This window comes from Pseudochaenichthys georgianus, unplaced genomic scaffold, assembly GCF_902827115.2.
Source record: "Pseudochaenichthys georgianus unplaced genomic scaffold, fPseGeo1.2 scaffold_350_arrow_ctg1, whole genome shotgun sequence".
NCBI classification, from domain to species: Eukaryota; Metazoa; Chordata; class Actinopteri; order Perciformes; family Channichthyidae; genus Pseudochaenichthys; species Pseudochaenichthys georgianus.
The window spans coordinates 75,022-94,587 of NW_027262960.1; the positions used below are offsets into that span (position 1 = coordinate 75,022).

The window sequence follows — 19,566 nt, forward strand, 5'->3', positions numbered from 1 at the left end:
ACAATATCTGAGTACTTCTACTTTTACTCAAGAACAAGATCTGAGTACTTCTACTTTTACTCAAGTACTTCATACCTCTCGTCTTGGATGTATACATGAATACGACAGCTTGCTCTTGAAAGCACAGAGTTCTATCGTCTTCTGATATCTAACAGGAAGTTCTCCTGAACGATACAGTCGCTTTGATACGACACCTTTCTGCAGTGCTCCATTTATTCTTGAACAGTGTTGTGTTTTCTGAAACCAGCTGAGTGGCAGTTCGGTCTGACCATAGGGTCTGACCTGGAGGAGCCTGAGTGAGCAGCTAGCATAGAACCAGCTGAGTGAGCAGCTAGCATAGAACCAGCTGGGTGAGCAGCTAGCATAGAACCAGCTGAGTGAGCAGCTAGCATAGCACCACCTGAGTGAGCAGCTAGCATAGAACCAGCTGGGTGGAGCAGCTAGCATAGAACCAGCTGAGTGAGCAGCTAGCATAGCACCACCTGAGTGAGCAGCTAGCATAGCACCAGCTGAGTGAGCAGCTAGCATAGAACCAGCTGAGTGGCAGTGCGGTCTGGCCATAGGGTCTGACCTGGAGGAGCCTGAGTGAGCAGCTAGCATAGAACCAGCTGGGTGAGCAGCTAGCATAGCACCAGCTGAGTGAGCAGCTAGCATAGCACCAGCTGAGTGAGCAGCTAGCATAGCACCAGCTGAGTGGCAGTGCGGTCTGACCATAGAGTCTGACCTGGAGGGACCTGAGTGAGCAGCTAGCATAGCACCAGCGACTGAGCAGCTACATAGACCAGAGAGCTGTGAGCAGCTAGCATAGCACCAGCTGAGTGAGCAGCTAGCATAGCACCAGCTGAGTGAGCAGCTAGCATAGCACCAGCTGAGTGAGCAGCTAGCATAGCACCAGCTGAGTGAGCAGCTAGCATCGCACCAGCTGAGTGAGCAGCTAGCATAGCACCAGAGAGTGAGCCCACACACACACACACACACACACACACACACACACACACACACACACACACCACACACACACACACACACACACACACACACACACACACACACACACACACACACACACACACACACACACACACTCAGATGGCCATATTATCTATAACGGCTGATGTCAAACTAAGAGGTTCAATAAGCTGAACAACTAAAAAGAATGTCTTGAAGATATTAAAATAAATAATAAGAAAGTGTTTCAATCACAATCACTAAAAGGCGATACAGAACTGTCTAACATCTCCTGATGTCAAAATATAAAATAAATACAATGATAAATATAAACTAAATAAAATCTGTCCCTTTAGGAGCAATGTCTAACATGTGTAATTAACGTGTGAGTGTGTGAGGCCATTACGCCTAAATAAAGGTACTCAAGCTTTACTCTATTTTCAAGTTGTTCTTCAGAAAGACGAGTTAGTCTCCGTTGTCAGCAGTGAGGGCAGATCTGTTGGCGGTAACTATGGTTACCTGCCGTCGAGGAAACGCTCTCGCTGGGGACTGAGACTGACTCGGATGTGATTGAGCATGTTTGACGTGTTACCACCAGCATACCGCACCGCTGTCGACCAACGCAGACACACCGTCCTCGTCCGATCCACAACGATGGGGTGCGCCCCATCGTTGTTGTAGTCCACCCCATCATTGTTGTAGTCCACCCCATCGTTGTTATAGTCCACAGGGAACCCGAAATGTTCCCCCACACTGATTCAAAAGAAGCAGGTGGGTCTTCTAGCTCCTGTGAGTTGTGTGAACTCGCCATAGCTACTAACTGTTCTTCTTCATGTATTGTGTTGGTTTTGTTGTGTTCTTGTTCTTCATTTGTTATTTACGGAAGGCTGGCTTTTAGGCGCAATACCGCCCCCTGGATTATATATAGTGTAATACTGCCCCGCGTGACAGACTTTTTTCCCACTCGTAAAAAAAGGCATATTCGCCGGTGACGTCCGAACTGTGACGGGACGAATACGGATACCGTTACACCCCTACTTGCAAACTAAATCTACCTACGGGTACAAATAAAGAACCTGAACCTGCCATCCTCCTCACTGCACTCCACCTTTCTGTTTGACCCACACAGTCTCACACAAAAACGTGTAACAGCTCCGTTTGTCCACCGGGCAAAACGTAGTAATACTCACAAATAACCCTCTCAAGACTAGTGTTCATTTCGTTGACTAAACTATGACGAAATATGTTCGTCAACGATCTTTTTTTTCCATGACGAAAACGAGACGATGACGAGACGGCACCGACGGCAGTAACAATAACTGTAACGAAATCATCATGCAATATCGTGACGAAAAGTGACGAGACGAAATATTATCAAAGATAACTTTACATGTCTGATAGTCAGTTTTCTCCCAGCAGTTCCATAAAATGCTCCGACTTTAGTCGACTAAAACTTGACTAAATAGTAAACAGGATGAAGGTGACTAAATATGACTAAAACTAAAAAGGAAATTTAACACAGGACTAAAACTAAATAAAAAAATAGCTGACGAAATTAACCACTCTCAAACATGGAAGCTCAAATAATCTTGGTAATATCTATCAAACTATGGATCCTACAAATCCAGTGGACGTAGATTCTGAAAGTACAATGTCAGCTTCTCGCTAGAAATGTAATCAAAAAGCATTTTAATCAAACTCTCCTTCAATTTAGGATTTTCCACTAAAAATAAATCGGGTGTCCGCCATGTTCTCTCGCGCTGGGAAAGCGTGGACACCGGTCATTAGAGATGAATAGGAACACATGTTGCATCCATGTCACGTCTTGAGAGGGTTCTTTGTGAATATGCTACGTTTTGCCCAGTGGACAGACGTAGCTATTTCACGTTTTTTTGTTGTTGTGAGACTGGATTTAACCAGCAGGGGTCCAGAGCCTTCAGCCGCTCTAAAAGAAAAACTGACTTACTAACTAACTAACTGAGGTAACTTACCAATTAACTGACTAACTAACTGCCTCACTAACTGACTGACTAAAAACAAATTGACTTACTAACTGAATATCTAAATAATTAACCATCTAACTAAGTAACCGACTGATTGATTGTAACTTACCAATTAACTAACTAACTAACAAACCTACTAACTTACCTAAAAACTGACTGACTAAATGACTGATACACAAACATCCTAACCTACTACCTGACTAACTATCTCAGTTAACTAACCAATAACTCACTAACTAACTCACTAACTAATTGACTAACAGACAAACCTACTAACTGACGTACAAAAAAACAGCTAACTGACTAATTTACTAAATAACAAACTATCTATATACCTAACTGACTGGCTAACTTACTAAATAACTAATAACTGAGTTTAACTAAGTAACTAACTAACTAACTGACTGACTAACTATCGGACTATCTAACTAACTTACTAACTAACTAATGAATTAACAAACGAACAGACTGACTAACAAATAAACCTACCAACGTTCCTACTAACTGCCTTATTAACTACATGTCCAACTAAGCAAATAACTCAGTAACAACTAACTGACTTACTAACTAACTGAGTGTATACCAATTAACTGAGTAACTGACTGACTAACTCACTAACTAACCTACATACGAACTAACTAACTAGTATACCATTATATACAGCTGTATTACAAGTGTACTGCACCATGGTTCCTCGATGACAGCCGTGCTGTGGTTGGAGTTCACCTCCATGTTGGCGAGGGCGTCCAGTAGAGTCTGAGGAGTCCTCTGGCTCCACCCCCTCCTCCCCTCTGACCAAGTCCCTGAGCTTCAGCTCCTCCCCCTCCTGGAAGCTCAGAGTCCGGTTCAGAGGGTCCACTTCTCTGTTCAGGGTTCAGGAACAGAAGGAGAGAGAGAAAAGAGGAGAGGTCTCTTACCAAAACCCCATGAAGAGCGGCAGCCGTTTAAGCAAATTATTGTAGTGGCCAAATGGCGGTACTACAACTTCCGTTTGAGTCCGTGACGTCTATAGAGCGGTGCAGTGATGAGTCCTAAAACCAGGAAGTGAGTCAGCATGTCTCCACTTCCTGTCCCCTGGTCTCAGAGCCAATGGGATCTCTCCATAGGGTTTAGGAAGATAGCTGAACTAAGGTCTGTGGTTGAGACGCATTGAACGTCATTACGCCGAACACGTGAACACACCTCTGAGTTAGTTTCTGTTCTGCTTGAAAGCCAGTCCCTGCCTCCTGCAAAGTGTTCAGACAAAAGCTTCAACTGGTTCCATCTAGAATCTGTAGTTTGAATCTGGATCTGAAGTCGGCGTGACGTTGAAGTCGTGCTGCTGGACTCGCCTGTAGCTCCTTTATAGCATCACGTTAGCATGTAGCTTCTGGACATTAGATTTATGATTAGAACATTATGAAAGTGGACATGTGGAGATTATCCTGAACAAAACGTTGATCAAACAGCTTCGTTTTCCACAGAACTTAATTTTTACAATATTCCTAAACCCTCTGGAGAATCCTCGTTGGCTCTGAGTCGAGGGAACCAGCCGCTTCCTTCAGGGTCGACCTACACAAACACGTCATCCCTGCTCCGCTCTATGGGCACGAAAATACGTTTTCCCCATTGACTCACATTGGGAAAGAAACGCGGATCATTTTTGAGCTAAATAAACGACCCAGCTCGAACAGGGAATGAACGAGGTCCCGCCTCCAACGCTGGATCCAGTTCTCTTTGCACATCCTTACCTCCTCCTCCTGCTGCTTTTCTCTTCCGTCCCCCTCTTCCTCCTCTGCTTCCTCTTCTTCATCATCTAACTGTATTTCAAACATGATTCCTTTCGTAGAAATGACACACAAACAAACACTCGTCATCTGCTCAGGGGGTACATTCAGATTCACACTGTTGCCGTTGCTTGGAGAGGTTGTTGTGGGTTTGCTGGGCCTCCACAGCACAGCGTAAACAAACAGCAAACATGTGACCCGCTCTATCGAAATCAGTCGGAAGTCTCAAACGGCTCATTTCAAAATAAACGTGGATTTGCCTCTCTGACAACCTTGGCATCACTGGCACAGCTCTGTCATGGTTTCAGTCCTATCTATCAACCAGGTCTCAGTTTGTTAGCATCAGCGGCTCATCCTCCCCCTCGGCCACCAGTCAACCATGGTGTCCCCCAAGGCTCTGTGCTTGGTCCCTTACTTTTCAACCATTTACATGCTCCCCCCTTGGCCAGATAATACGTCAATTCGGTCTCAATTTCCACTGCTACGCTGACGACACTCAAGCTCTATCTCAGCACCTCACCATCCGCCCAGCTCCCCTCCCACAGTCTTTGGTCAACTGTCTCCATGCCATAAAAACCCTGGATGACAGCAAATCTACTCAAACTCAACAGTAAGAAGACTGAGCTCATGGTGTGGCCCCCAAAGCACTGCTCCGGAAGGTTGGGGATCTCCTCCTCCAACATTGACGGCTGTTCCATCTCCCCGTCTCCCGAAGTCCGTAACCTGGGTGTCATCCTTGACTTCCACTCTCTCATTTCAGTCACACATCAAATCCGTCACTAAGTCTGCCTTCTATCACCTCAGGAACATCTCCCGTCTACGACCATCACTCTCTGATTCCGTGGCTGAGACCCTCAATTCATGCATTCGTCTCCTCCCGGTTGGATTACTGCAACGGAGTCCTGTTTCGGGGTTCCCAGTAAAGCCCTGGACAGGCTCCAGTATGTGCAGAACTCGGCTGCCAGGGTGCTCACTCACACCAAGCCCTGGCAGCACATTACCCCCACCCTGATCCACCTCCACTGGCTCCCAGTCAAGCACCGTATCACCTATAAACTCCTTCTTCTGACTTACACATCCCTCCATGCCCTCGCCCCCCAATACCTGTCTGACCTTCTCCGCTACCACACTCCATCCCGGAAGCTAAGATCATCTGGACAGGATCTCCTCTCCACCCCCCGCACCAGGTTGCGGACTTTTGGTGACAGAGCCTTCAGTGTGGCATCCCCCACCCTCTGGAACTCTCTCCCCCCCCGAAATCCGCAGCGCCCCAACCCTGGACATTTTCAAAAAAAGCCCTCAAAACGCACCTTTTTACTAAGGCTTTCCCCACTAGTTAGTTTAATAGGTTTATTTTTCCACTACTTCCCCCCCCCTACCCGACTTGTAAAGCGACCTTGGGTTTCCTGAAAGGCGCTATAAAAAATATTATATATTATTATTATTATTATTATTTGCGTAAAAAAAACATTTTTCGGGGTTCGGGTGTTTTGTTTGATTTTAAACAAACAAAGTCTTGGCTTTCAGAATGTGAAACTTTTATTTCCAAAATCACACGATAAATACATGTTTGAAGCTTGTAAAGGGACGAAGACAGGCACCTCTCACTCGCACTCTGCTGTTCCGCAGCGCCGCCCCCCCTCCCTCCGGCTGACATTATGAATGCAAGGCGTATAGTAATCATAGATAACACGGCAGGGTCCGTTACAGTTTGTTTTCATCTGATTTCAAATAAACAAAGTCTTGGCTTTCTTCGGCATAATTACAAGCGGAGAACGGAGTAACTTGACGTCACAGCAGGCACAACAACAGCCGGTGTTTCTCGTGAGGGTTTTCCCCGGGAAACAAACACAACACACACACACACACAAACACACACACACACACACACACACACACACGTATACACACACACACGTATACACACACACACTCGCGCTTCCCCTCCAAACGAAAATATCTTCCCTCCGTAGTATTTTGATCATTTGCTAATAACCAATCAGATCGAAGAGAAAACTTTGAAGGCTTTTCTCTCAAAGTGAGGACTCGGTGAAAGTCATTATATAATGTGACATATTTCGCTTAGTATTTGGAGAACAACAACAATCCTGATATCATTAGGAAGCTAGGACTCTCCTCTTTCCAGCAGTGTATACAACTCAACATGTGTCTTAGGTCAATGCGACTGATTTCGATGGAGCAGGTCACTTATCGTTTCAAGGCTGTGGAAGATAAAGAAGCCTGGACATTAACTCCAACAGAGACCTCCACCCTCACTGGGCTGTGAATCCACTCGGTCCTCCACTGAGAGCAGGACTATGCAGTCTGGCTGCTTCACTCAATGTTTTACAAACTTCCATGACTTTGAATGGAAAGCTAAAACCAGAGCTGGTCGTTTGTGTTATTTTATGTGAAATATTCAAATGTTTTCAATCTGGAAAGTATGAAACTCTCTTGAGCTGAATGTTTAGTTGACCTCAGAGCTGCCTCCATGTCCTGCAGCCGAGACATAAGAGGAAATGCTGCCAGAGACTAATACGCTAGGTATTGTTGTTAGTTTGTTCTGACTTGCATATTATAATGGCATGTTTGATTTCTGGAGAGAAGCTCCACGATTCATGTCACGGAGAAAAAAACCTCGGTGTTCAAACTGACGGGGAGAAGCCTGCAAAGTTAGTTCAGGAAGTCAACTCGAGCCGAATTGATAGATTTACACGTGACGCGCCTCGTCCCTCTGCAGCCAACAAAACACATGACCCTTGACCTGACGCTCTATTTGAGCTGCCAGGTCTGCTGCCTCTGCCTCTGCCTCGCTGCTGCTAATGCTGCCTCGCTAATGCTGCTGCTGCTGCCTCTGCCTCGCTAATGCTGCTGCTGCTGCCTCGCTAATGCTGCCTCTGCCTCGCTAATGATGCTGCTGCTGCCTCGCTAATGCTGCCTCTGCCTCGCTAATGCTGCTGCCTCTGCCTCGCTAATGCTGCCTCTGCCTCGCTAATGATGCTGCTGCTGCCTCTGCCTCGCTAATGCTGCCTCTGCCTCGCTAATGCTGCTGCTGCCTCGCTAATGCTGCTGCTGCTGCTGCTGCCTCGCTAATGCTGCTGCTGCTGCCTCGCTAATGCTGCTGCTGCTGCCTCGCTAATGCTGCTGCTGCTGCCTCGCTAATGCTGCTGCCTCGCTAATGCTGCTGCTGCTGCCTCTGCCTCGCTAATGCTGCTGCTGCTGCTGCTGCTGCCCCGCTAATGCTGCTGCTGCCTCGCTAATGCTGCTGCTGCCTCGCTAATGCTGCTGCTGCTGCCTCGCTAATGCTGCTGCCTCGCTAATGCTGCTGCTGCCTCGCTAATGCTGCTGCTGCTGCCTCGCTAATGCTGCTGCCTCGCTAATGCTGCTGCTGCCTCGCTAATGCTGCTGCTGCTGCCTCGCTAATGCTGCTGCCTCGCTAATGCTGCTGCTGCCTCGCTAATGCTGCTGCTGCTGCCTCGCTAATGCTGCTGCCTCGCTAATGCTGCTGCTGCCTCGCTAATGCTGCTTCGCTAATGCTGCTGCTGCTGCTGCGTTCAACATGAACTAAATGAAAAGCAGAGGAGTTACCCTGCACAGTTTGGTCCATTAAAGGTCAAATTGATAGGGAATACAGAGCCCTCTAGAATGATTGGCACCCCTTTAGTAAAAATGAACAAAACAAGATGCAAAACATTTCTTTATTGTTTTTCCTCATGATATTTCACTCAAAATATTCACAAAGTGAGTAAAGTAAAATTATTGAAAGAAAGAAAAATCTTCACTTTAAATAAATATTTTGTGTGAAACCACAATTATTGGAACGCCTAGAAAACCCTATGATTAAAATCTAACTGAAGTATATTTCCAGTCATATCTTACCTTTGTAGGATCACCTGTTTGATTAAGAACTCTTCATTGGTCAACCATGACTTCCTGTTTCACTGGGGTATTAATATGAGGTGACACAGGCCAACACCCCCTTTGTTTTTCATCACTACGGATGAGATTGGTTGGTTGTTAGAGGCGCGTCACGTGTAAATGTATCCTTGGTGCTGGAGTTGACTTCCTGAACTAGCTCGCAGGCTTCGCCCATTTCTCTGAGTTGTAAAATTGTTGAAAACATTAGTAATAATGGACGTACACAACTCGAGCAGATAAATACCATTATTGACGAAAGTGCGGTACACACTAGGGTCATACGCTTTAAGGTGTATGCCTAAACTGAACTTTTTATTCATTACGTGTCTTTTCGTATCGCCCAACGCCTCCTTGTCTCCTTCAAAGCTGCATGGCGCTGCATCACAGATATCATTGTCATATAGGCACCTTTCAAGGCTCTCAAGGTCGCCGTACAAGATACAAAAACAAAGACAGTATAATCAAAAACAACAGAGGACGTGTTGTCAGTGTTTACCTGAGCAGGTGCAGCTGGCTCTCGGGGGTTCTCCAGCACAAAGGTTCCTTGTTCGAGGAGAGGCTGAGGCTGACGCAGAAACATGATGACATGTTAATGTTTTATTCTGTATTATGGTTCAAAATGAAGTTACAGAGCAAAGTCTTACTCTTTTCAACATCCTGAATGCTACACATGACCTTCAACCTTCTACGCATGACCTTCAACCTTCTACACATGACCTTCAACCTTCTACAACGCAAATAAGCAGACAGCGCTGCTTTTCTCTCACTCACACACACACACACACACACACACACACCTTGCGTTTTGAAGACTGCTAAATCCGAAGTGGATGAACAAACTTTGCAGCCCAGTTTCCCAGCTTTGCAGTCTATCCACGGGTAGGCCTATGCCTCTTGTTTCCTCCGCCACATCTCCTCCGTCCATACCTCTGGGAAAGGTGAGCTTGAGCTAGCCAGGGGAACGTTGCTAGCGCAGCTAACGTGCACGTTAGCTAGCATTATCCACGTCTTTAGGCGGCTCTTCTGATGATGTAGTGCTAGTAGCAGCTTCACTTGTAGCTTCGGTGCTGCTAGCCTCTTTCTTCTTGTGAATTATATTCTTTTTAGAAAAGAAGTCAAGTAAAAAATGTGTTTTAGCGCCGCTCCTCCGCTCCCTCCACTGGCTTCCGGTAACTGCTAGAATCCACTTCAAGACCCTGGTGCTTGCGTACCATGCTGCGAATGGATCTGGCCCTTCCTACATCCAGGACATGGTTAAACCGTACACCCCAGCACGTGCACTCCGCTCTGCATCAGCCAAACGGCTCGCTGCACCCTCGCTGCGAGGGGGACCCAAGTTCCCATCAGCAGAAACACGTGGGTTTGCTATCCTGGCTCCAAGATGGTGGAATGAGCTCCCATTGACATCAGGACAGCAGAAAGCTCACACACCTTCCAGACTGAAGACTCATCTCCTTCGACTCCACCTCGAGGATAGAACTACTAACAAAGCACTTATATACTAACAAAGGGCTGGCTCCTCTAAAGCCAGTTGAGTAGCACCTAAATGTTTAGCTCTATGAAACCTGACGTACTTTATGATTCTGTTTTCTTCAAGGTTGTATCTTGTTGGTCGAACGCACTTATTGTGAGTCGCTTTGGATAAAAGCCTCAGCTAAATGTGATGTAATGTTTGCCTGCCATTATAGAGCCTTTTCGTTAGCGTTCTTGAGGGAAAGAGCTGCCGCAAAACCGGCAGGCGACGAGCTGGCCGTGGGTGAGTCACTTGACACACCCCCAGCTCGCCGCGGGGTCACGAGCGTGATGACGAATCATCGTTTTTATTTTGTATTATAATTACTGTGAAATGTATTATGTTTTTGTCATTATTACAACGAATACACACTTGCAGCTGATAACACTGGCAATGATTTTATATTTATTAGACTATTAAAAAAAAGAGCATGCGTCCAACGCCCACTACACCACTGGGGACAACTGGTTTAGTATGAATACCTGCTAAAAATGTACCTGCATTTATTAAATGTCAGCTAAAAGAGCAGTGAAATAAAAAACCTCAGCATTTTCTGTGAAGATATTAACAGTAGTTAATGTCAGCAAAACATTACAATCATTATTTACGATGGACTACGCTTAGCTAACAGACTCATTTCCACCACACCCACCTTTTCTTTGAAGAACTGGGTGACATACTGTCGGCCTTTAGTCCCTCTCTCTCTCCTTTCTCTCCTTTCTTTTCTTTTTTGAAAGCCTGACTTTGTGAGTCGTTGAGACATTGCACACACGTAAGCACTAGCATCCCTCCTCACATGCTCTCACTGTGCTGCTAGAAAGGGCCGGTGCCGCACAGCGTTTGGAGGCAGGACCAAACCATTACATGTAAACATAGGGGGGTGTTCGATGCTTTGGATAATTAACTTTGGAAAAAAATAAGTTAAATGAATCGTAAGTTTAGTGAGTACATCATCAATATGACGATATATTAATGTTAATTATTGATGATTGATGAAAGGTTACTTAAACATTTTTTCTTAATGTTCTAAAATGTTTTGGGCCCCTGTCAGTCACGGGCCCTTAGAATCGTCCTAACTTTTGACCCCCTTATGGCGCCCCTGCCTTCAACCTTCTGCACATGACCTTCAACCTTCTGCACATGACCTTCAACCTTCTGCACATGACCTTCAACCTGAGCCTGAAGTGGAAACACTTTGTTTTTATTCCATTTGATTTTATTAAAGTGTTTGTACCTGAACTTCAGCTCTCAGCTTCATCTGTCTCATCTCCTGGTGATACTGCTGCCTGATGACATCCAGCTGACGCAGGTACTCCTACACACACACACACACACACACACACACACACACACACACACACACACACACACACACACACACACACACACACACACACACACACACACACACACACACACACACACACACACACACACACACACACACACACACACACACACACACACACACACACACACACACACACACACACACACACACACACACACACACACACACACACACACGCACACACACACACGCACACACACACACACACACACACACACATTTAGTCATTCCAGCCCAAAAGCAGAGCTGCTTCTCTCTTTTTAAACTGCAGTCTCCAATATCTGGTGAAATACTTTTGTCAACGAGGAGAAGAAGATGTGAGAAATGTTTTGAAACTACACTTTGAAATTGCACGGTTTCTGTTTATTGAAGTCGATGCAGCTCGTATAGAGTGGAGCATGTCACCACTTCCTGTCCCCTCGTCTCAGAGCCAATGGGATCTCTCCATAGGGTTTAGGAAACTATCTGAACTAAGGTCTGTGGTTGAGACGCATTGAAGAGACGCAGTGTTTCCCCTACCATTGTTTTGGAGGGGTGCTGCGCCCCGCCAACGGAGCCCCGCCAACGGAAGTCGTGAGTTTAGTCTTTCTGACCCTAAGAAACCCTGATGCACTAATCGATAACAATAATCCACAGCTCCTCTCTGCTCCAGAGGATTTAAAACAGATATATCCCAATGCCCCCCCCGCTCAGGCAGCACCCCCCCAAAGCAGTAAACCGAGGGCAGTGACCACCAACTGGCGGCCCGCGGGCCACATCCGGCCCGCCAGACTTTCTCATCCGGCCCGCACGACGGGGGCGACTGTGGCGTTGGCGGAGTGGTTAGTGCGTTCGTCCCCCACCCATTGTTTTTTTTACAACGTCTTGTGAGTAATGTGCAGTACCGGAGGCCAACAGAGAGGCAGCAGCTGCGGGACAGTAGACTGCGTCCTGCGAAACCTTGGGACAGAGAAGCTTGGTGACAGACAGATGTGTTTACAGTTCACACGAACACACCTGCTTCCTGTCCTCAGGAGCATGTTGGAGTCCCAGGTGCTTCACTTCCTGTTGCGGACCCCCGGGCTTCCTGTGGCGCTCCGCTGTACACGGACGCAGCCCCTGCAGGTCAGAGGGGTCAGAGGTCACCGCTGCACCGGCTTGAGTTTTAAATGATTTTATTTATACTTTTTATTGATATGCTTATTTCAGCAAAAAGATGCACTCTTCAGAATATAAACTCATATTTGTACATAAGCTGATCTGCATTCTGCACAATGAATACTTTTACTGTCGCTACTTTCACTATATTTTGATGAGAATACTTTTACTTGAACATTTTGAATGCAGGACCTTTACTGTAACAGAGTATTCCTACACTCTGGTACTTCTACTTTTACTCAAGTACAAGACCTGATTACTTCTACTTTTACTCAAGTACAAGACCTGAGTACTTCTACTTTTACTCAAGTACAAGATCTGAGTGCTTCTACTTTTACTCAAGTACAAGATCTGAGTACTTATACTTTTACTCAAGTACAAGATCTGAGTACTTATACTTTTACTCAAGTACAATATCTGAGTACTTCTACTTTTACTCAAGAACAAGATCTGAGTACTTCTACTTTTACTCAAGTACTTCATACCTCTCGTCTTGGATGTATACATGAATACGACAGCTTGCTCTTGAAAGCACAGAGTTCTATCGTCTTCTGATATCTAACAGGAAGTTCTCCTGAACGATACAGTCGCTTTGATACGACACCTTTCTGCAGTGCTCCATTTATTCTTGAACAGTGTTGTGTTTTCTGAAACCAGCTGAGTGGCAGTTCGGTCTGACCATAGGGTCTGACCTGGAGGAGCCTGAGTGAGCAGCTAGCATAGAACCAGCTGAGTGAGCAGCTAGCATAGAACCAGCTGGGTGAGCAGCTAGCATAGAACCAGCTGAGTGAGCAGCTAGCATAGCACCACCTGAGTGAGCAGCTAGCATAGAACCAGCTGGGTGAGCAGCTAGCATAGAACCAGCTGAGTGAGCAGCTAGCATAGCACCACCTGAGTGAGCAGCTAGCATAGCACCAGCTGAGTGAGCAGCTAGCATAGAACCAGCTGAGTGGCAGTGCGGTCTGGCCATAGGGTCTGACCTGGAGGAGCCTGAGTGAGCAGCTAGCATAGAACCAGCTGGGTGAGCAGCTAGCATAGCACCAGCTGAGTGAGCAGCTAGCATAGCACCAGCTGAGTGAGCAGCTAGCATAGCACCAGCTGAGTGGCAGTGCGGTCTGACCATAGAGTCTGACCTGGAGGGACCTGAGTGAGCAGCTAGCATAGCACCAGCTGACTGAGCAGCTAACATAGCACCAGCTGAGTGAGCAGCTAGCATAGCACCAGCTGAGTGAGCAGCTAGCATAGCACCAGCTGAGTGAGCAGCTAGCATAGCACCAGCTGAGTGAGCAGCTAGCATAGCACCAGCTGAGTGAGCAGCTAGCATAGCACCAGCTGAGTGAGCAGCTAGCATAGCACCAGCTGAGTGAGCAGCTAGCATAGCACCAGCTGAGTGAGCAGCTAGCATAGCACCAGCTGAGTGGCAGTGCGGTCTGACCATAGAGTCTGACCTGGAGGGACCTGAGTGAGCAGCTAGCATAGCACCAGCTGACTGAGCAGCTAACATAGCACCAGCTGAGTGAGCAGCTAGCATAGCACCAGCTGAGTGAGCAGCTAGCATAGCACCAGCTGAGTGAGCAGCTAGCATAGCACCAGCTGAGTGAGCAGCTAGCATAGCACCAGCTGAGTGAGCAGCTAACATAGCACCAGCTGAGTGAGCAGCTAGCATAGCACCAGCTGAGTGAGCAGCTAGCATAGCACCAGCTGAGTGAGCAGCTAGCATAGCACCAGCTGAGTGAGCAGCTAGCATAGCACCAGCTGAGTGAGCAGCTAGCATAGCACCAGCTGAGTGAGCAGCTAGCATAGCACCAGCTGAGTGAGCAGCTAGCATAGCACCAGCTGAGTGGCAGTGCGGTCTGACCATAGAGTCTGACCTGGAGGGACCTGAGTGAGCAGCTAGCATAGCACCAGCTGACTGAGCAGCTAACATAGCACCAGCTGAGTGAGCAGCTAGCATAGCACCAGCTGAGTGAGCAGCTAGCATAGCACCAGCTGAGTGAGCAGCTAGCATAGCACCAGCTGAGTGAGCAGCTAGCATAGCACCAGCTGAGTGAGCAGCTAGCATAGCACCAGCTGAGTGAGCAGCTAGCATAGCACCAGCTGAGTGAGCAGCTAGCATAGCACCAGCTGAGTGAGCAGCTAGCATAGCACCAGCTGAGTGAGCAGCTAGCATAGCACCAGCTGAGTGAGCAGCTAGCACGTTTCATTGAATGAGAAAGGAATCAGAAATATGAACTTCGCTCTGAGCTTCTCTCACCAGCTGTTTCTCCGCTCGCAGCTTGTACTGGTTGGCGTCGTGTCGCCGCTGCAGGTATTCATGACGAGCTGCAGCCACACTGACACACACACACACACACACACACACACACACACACACAATAATGTGTTTAGAGAGAATAAATGTATTATATTTTAATTGAAACGCCTCTATTGGTCTCCTTTGTTGACTTCAGGGACATAGTGACATCACAATGGGACACTATTGCAGTGCAGATCGATCTGAACATAGAGAATAATCATTAAACCCTGATGATGAGATTATGACGAGACAAATGTGATGAACCTCAGCAAACAAGCAACAGAAGAGATCTCACCTATTTCCTATCAGGCGCCTGTCATCAACATATCGGTTCCAAAACAACGTCAATGAACACGAGCACGAAAGCAGAAGTGTGTGTGTGTGTGTGTGTGTGTGTGTGTGTGTGTGTGTGTGTGTGTGTGTGTGTGTGTGTGTGTGTGTGTGTGTGTGTGTGTGTGTGTGTGTGTGTGTGTGTGTGTGTGTGTGTGTGTGTGTGTGTGTGTGTGTGTGTGTGTGTGTGTGTGTGTGTGAGAGAGTGTGTGTGTCTAAAGCAGTGTTTCTCAAACTTTTTCATACCAAGGACTTAACCAATAAAAAAAACACTCGCGGACCACCTAACTCCACAAATATAAAAAAACACATGGTTTTTCTAGAACAGATTACAAATCGCCTGGAAATGGTACAAACAGGTGGCAACATGTGTGACGAAGGTGTTGCCCTGGGCTATATCATGCAATCGAAAGTGAAACGTAAGCTCGCTCCATTGCGGAGATATTCCCGCGAGAGTGCGGAAAACTTAAATGTATTTATTTATTTCAAATGTGAAATGTTACCAATATACTCATGGACCACTAGGGGGCGCTCACGGGCCACCAGTGGTCCGCGGACCACACTTTGAGAAGCACTAGTCTAAAGGTACACACACACACACACACACACACACATATAATAATGTGTTTCTGATCAGAGTTGGGTGTAACGCGTAGCAAAGTTACTGTAATAATATTACTTGTGTCGGTAACGGAGTCGTGTAACGCGTTGCTTTTATAATTCCGTAATCACACCACAGTTACTAACATTGCCCCGACCCGCGTTACTTCGTTGCTAAAAGCAGTCATAATCACACTGACAGACGGGAGGGGTTTCCGCCGCAGGTTTATATGTGCGTGATCTGCGCGTCCACATCTCCGCGTGCAGCGCTGCATAAACATGGCTGAGTCAGCGATAACTCTGGAGGGGCGGAGCTATGCCCATTACTTTGAGTTGGTCCGAATGATAGACAGGAAGTGACGGTGAGGTGCAAACTGTGTCCAGGCCAGCAGCTGTTATCCACTGCTGGAAACACGCACCTGCAAAGAACACATGCTAAGGTGAAGCTAACAGCTAAGGACCCAGAGGGAGGATGTTGTGAGTGCGCCGCCGCCGACTCCGAAGCAGCAGCAATTAGAATGTGGAGGAGCGGAAACCAAAGCAGAGATGGACAGGCTTGGAGCATCCTTCATAGTAGAGGACATGTTGCCCATGTGCAGTGGACTCACATCGTTCAGAGACACACTGCGCAACATACAGATAGCAGGAGACAGAGGACAGCCACGGTCAGATCGGAGAGCATTCAGGATCTGGATCAGTCTGCGACAACTGAACCAAGAGACCATGGAACTTCAGCAGTCTGCGTGGTCTGCCTGCCGGGAGGGCCGGCGAGTAAAGCAACGACTTTAAGTTGAGGATAACCAAGTAGTGTAATATATTACTTTTTTTAGTAACGACCCAGACCAGACCAGAGAAACCAGAGCTCTAGTTCTCAATGTCAAACATTCTTCAGTATTAATCTTAATGTAGACAAAACAACAACAACAACAACAACAAAGTCGGACCTAAAAAAAACTAAAAGGATGTTATGCTTCTCCATTCAACCCATCCACATCGAACAGATAGGGTTGTGTTTAGTGAAGCTTTCAGAGCCCATATGTAATAAGTATGACATCATCATAGGTACATTGAGAAAAGTGGAAAATGTATATTTTGTTGTTTTCCATTTAAAAAAACAAACAATAATCAAATATTCAAAACTCACAGCTGGAACGGTTCCACAGTTTGCTCCCTCTCTCTCTCCTGAGGAAGAGGAGGAGGAGGAAGGACGTCCCTCCTCCTGAAGGCCTCCAGCTGGGCGTAGTGCTGCTCGTACTGTCCCACTGCGTTCTGCCCGTTGAACCTGCTCCAGCGACAGAGACGACGTTACCCTTTAAATCCATACATTTAACATGTTCGTTCAAATGCTCCACGTTCACGCGGTGCAGACTCACCTTTGGTTCTGTGGTTCTGCAGCTCGTTGGTTCTGTGGTTCTGCAGCTCTTTGGTTCTGTGGTTCTGCAGCTCGTTGGTTCTGTGGTTCTGCAGCTCGTTGGTTCTGTGGTTCTGCAGCTCTTTGGTTCTGTGGTTCTGCAGCTCTTTGGTTCTGTGGTTCTGCAGCTCTTTGGTTCTGTGGTTCTGCAGCTCGTTGGTTCTGTGGTTCTGCAGCTCGTTGGTTCTGTGGTTCTGCAGCTCGTTGGTTCTGTGGTTCTGCAGCTCTTTGGTTCTGTGGTTCTGCAGCTCGTTGGTTCTGTGGTTCTGCAGCTCGTTGGTTCTGTGGTTCTGCAGCTCGTTGGTTCTGTGGTTCTGCAGCTCTTTGGTTCTGTGGTTCTGCAGCTCTTTGGTTCTGTGGTTCTGCAGCTCTTTGGTTCTGTGGTTCTGCAGCTCTTTGGTTCTGCTTCTGAAGAGTCACCGGGCATATTAGAGCTCTGAAAGTCCCTCGACTGAATGCACATACACACTTTCAAAGGCTCTGGAGGAAACGTCTGAGACTTCAGGGATCAATTAATAACACGGGACTCAGGCCCCGTCCACACGGAGACGAAACCGAGACGAAACCGATATCCAACCGAAGTCGTTTTCAAAAAACTCTCCCGTCCACACGGAAACGGCTCAAGAAACGTGTCCGTCCGCACGAGACCGCTCGACCCGCTGGAGGCGCTGTCGTACATATGCCGGGCCTGTAAGTGGCGCCACAAAATACACCAAAAGCAGCGAAGAAGACCCGCGAGCATAAGGCACAAACAAACAAGGTAGAAGACGGCAGATGTTCTTGCTGATTGTTGTGGGGGGGGGGGGGGGGGGGGGTGACGCATGACGCTTAGCAGACTCTTCACGGCTACTGTCCCACAGCTGCTGCCTCTCTGTTGGACTCCGGTACTGCACCTTACTCACGAGACGTTGTAAAAAAAACAATGGGTGGGGGGCGAACGCACTAACCACTCCGCCGACGCCACAGTCGCCCCAGTTGGTGGTCACTGGTATAGGGCGTAGACACGGAGCTGCAAGCGTGTCGCCCTCAGACCGACCCACCGTGGGAGCGGGTTTGTGCCGATAATCGGATTCGGGCTCCGTGCCGGTCTCGTGTGGACGACCCGTATATACGATAAAGAACGTTAGCGGATACTACTGATATCGTCTCCGTGTGGACGGGGCCTGAGAGTCCGGGAGATGTTCCGTCCAGAAGCAGTTTAGAATAAACCCGACTGACAGGAACAGCTCATAGCTTTCACCGAGCAGGACGTCATACCTTCATTTAGAAAGAGTTATCACCGGCTCTGTCGGCTACAACATGTTCTTATGGGGAATAGATGGTATCGGTGCTTATTGACAACTATTATTATTATTTATTCTTTCATGTTTTTTATGTATTTCTTGGTATTACTTTCTGTGCGGCGGGGGGGCGTCTCCAGGAGGGTTTGGCAGGAAGTTTCTTCTTCACGGCTTCAGGTCGACTCGGTTTCCTCTCTGGAGAACAGGAGAGCCTCAATACACAATATGACAGGTTCCACTTTAGATGTGCTAATACAGTACAAGCATCAGATCTGGTACTTGAGTAGAAGTACTCAGATATTGTACTTGAGTAGAAGTACTCAGATATTGTACTTGAATAAAAGTAGAAGTACTCAGATATTGTACTTGAATAAAAGTAGAAGTACTCAGGTCTTGTACTTGAGTAAAAGTAGAAGTACTCAGGTCTTGTTCTTGAGTAAAAGTAGAAGTACTCAGATCTTGTACTTGAGTAAAAGTAGAAGTACTCAGATCTTGTTCTTGAGTAAAAGTAGAAGTACTCAGATCTTGTACTTGAGTAAAAGTAGAAGTACTCAGATATTGTACTTGAATAAAAGTAGAAGTACTCAGGTCTTGTACTTGAGTAAAAGTAGAAGTACTCAGATCTTGTACTTGAGTAAAAGTAGAAGTACTCAGATCTTGTACTTGAGTAAAGTAGAAGTACTCAGATCTTATACTTGAGTAAAAGTAGAAGTACTCAGATCGTGTACTTGAGTAAAAGTAGAAGAACTCAGATCTTGTACTTGAGTAAAAGTAGAAGTACTCAGATATTGTACTTGAGTAAAAGTAGAAGTACTCAGATCTTGTACTTGAGTAAAAGTAGAAGTACTCAGATCTTGTACTTGAGTAAAAGTAGAAGTACTCAGATCTTGTACTTGAGTAAAAGTAGAAGTACTCAGATATTTGTACTTGAGTAAAAGTAGAAGTACTCAGATCTGGTACTTCAGTAAAAGTAGAAGTACCAGAGTGTAGGAATATTCTGTTACAGTAAAAGT

The 19,566-nt window shown here is 46.7% G+C and overlaps 1 protein-coding gene across 1 annotated transcript; it reads right to left on the reverse strand.

Annotated features, from left to right (window-relative positions):
- Positions 1–9,130: 9,130 nt before the first annotated feature.
- Positions 9,131–17,952, reverse strand: LOC117442201 (DNA topoisomerase 1-like). Its single transcript, XM_034078201.1, has 7 exons — positions 17,885–17,952; positions 17,236–17,681; positions 17,007–17,144; positions 14,891–14,969; positions 12,496–12,597; positions 11,383–11,463; positions 9,131–9,200 (listed from the first exon to the last, which is right to left on the reverse strand). The coding sequence occupies exons 1-5, from the start codon at positions 17,950–17,952 to the stop codon at positions 12,537–12,539; spliced, it is 792 nt and encodes a 263-aa protein (XP_033934092.1). The 3' UTR covers positions 9,131–9,200; positions 11,383–11,463; positions 12,496–12,536.
- Positions 17,953–19,566: the final 1,614 nt, after the last annotated feature.

What these genes read in the sequence shown, in the direction of transcription:
- LOC117442201 (XM_034078201.1), bottom strand. Translation starts at nt 17,952, where the DNA reads ATGTACGACAGCGCCTCCAGCGGGTCGAGCGGTCTCGTGCGGACGGAC. An exon ending in ACGTTTCTTGAGCCGTTTCC is followed by an intron (nt 17,682 to 17,884) that starts GTGTGGACGGGA and finishes GTGACTCTTCAG; the next exon opens with AAGCAGAACCAAAGAGCTGC. An exon ending in TGCGAGCGGAGAAACAGCTG is followed by an intron (nt 12,598 to 14,890) that starts GTGAGAGAAGCT and finishes TCTGACCTGCAG; the next exon opens with GGGCTGCGTCCGTGTACAGC.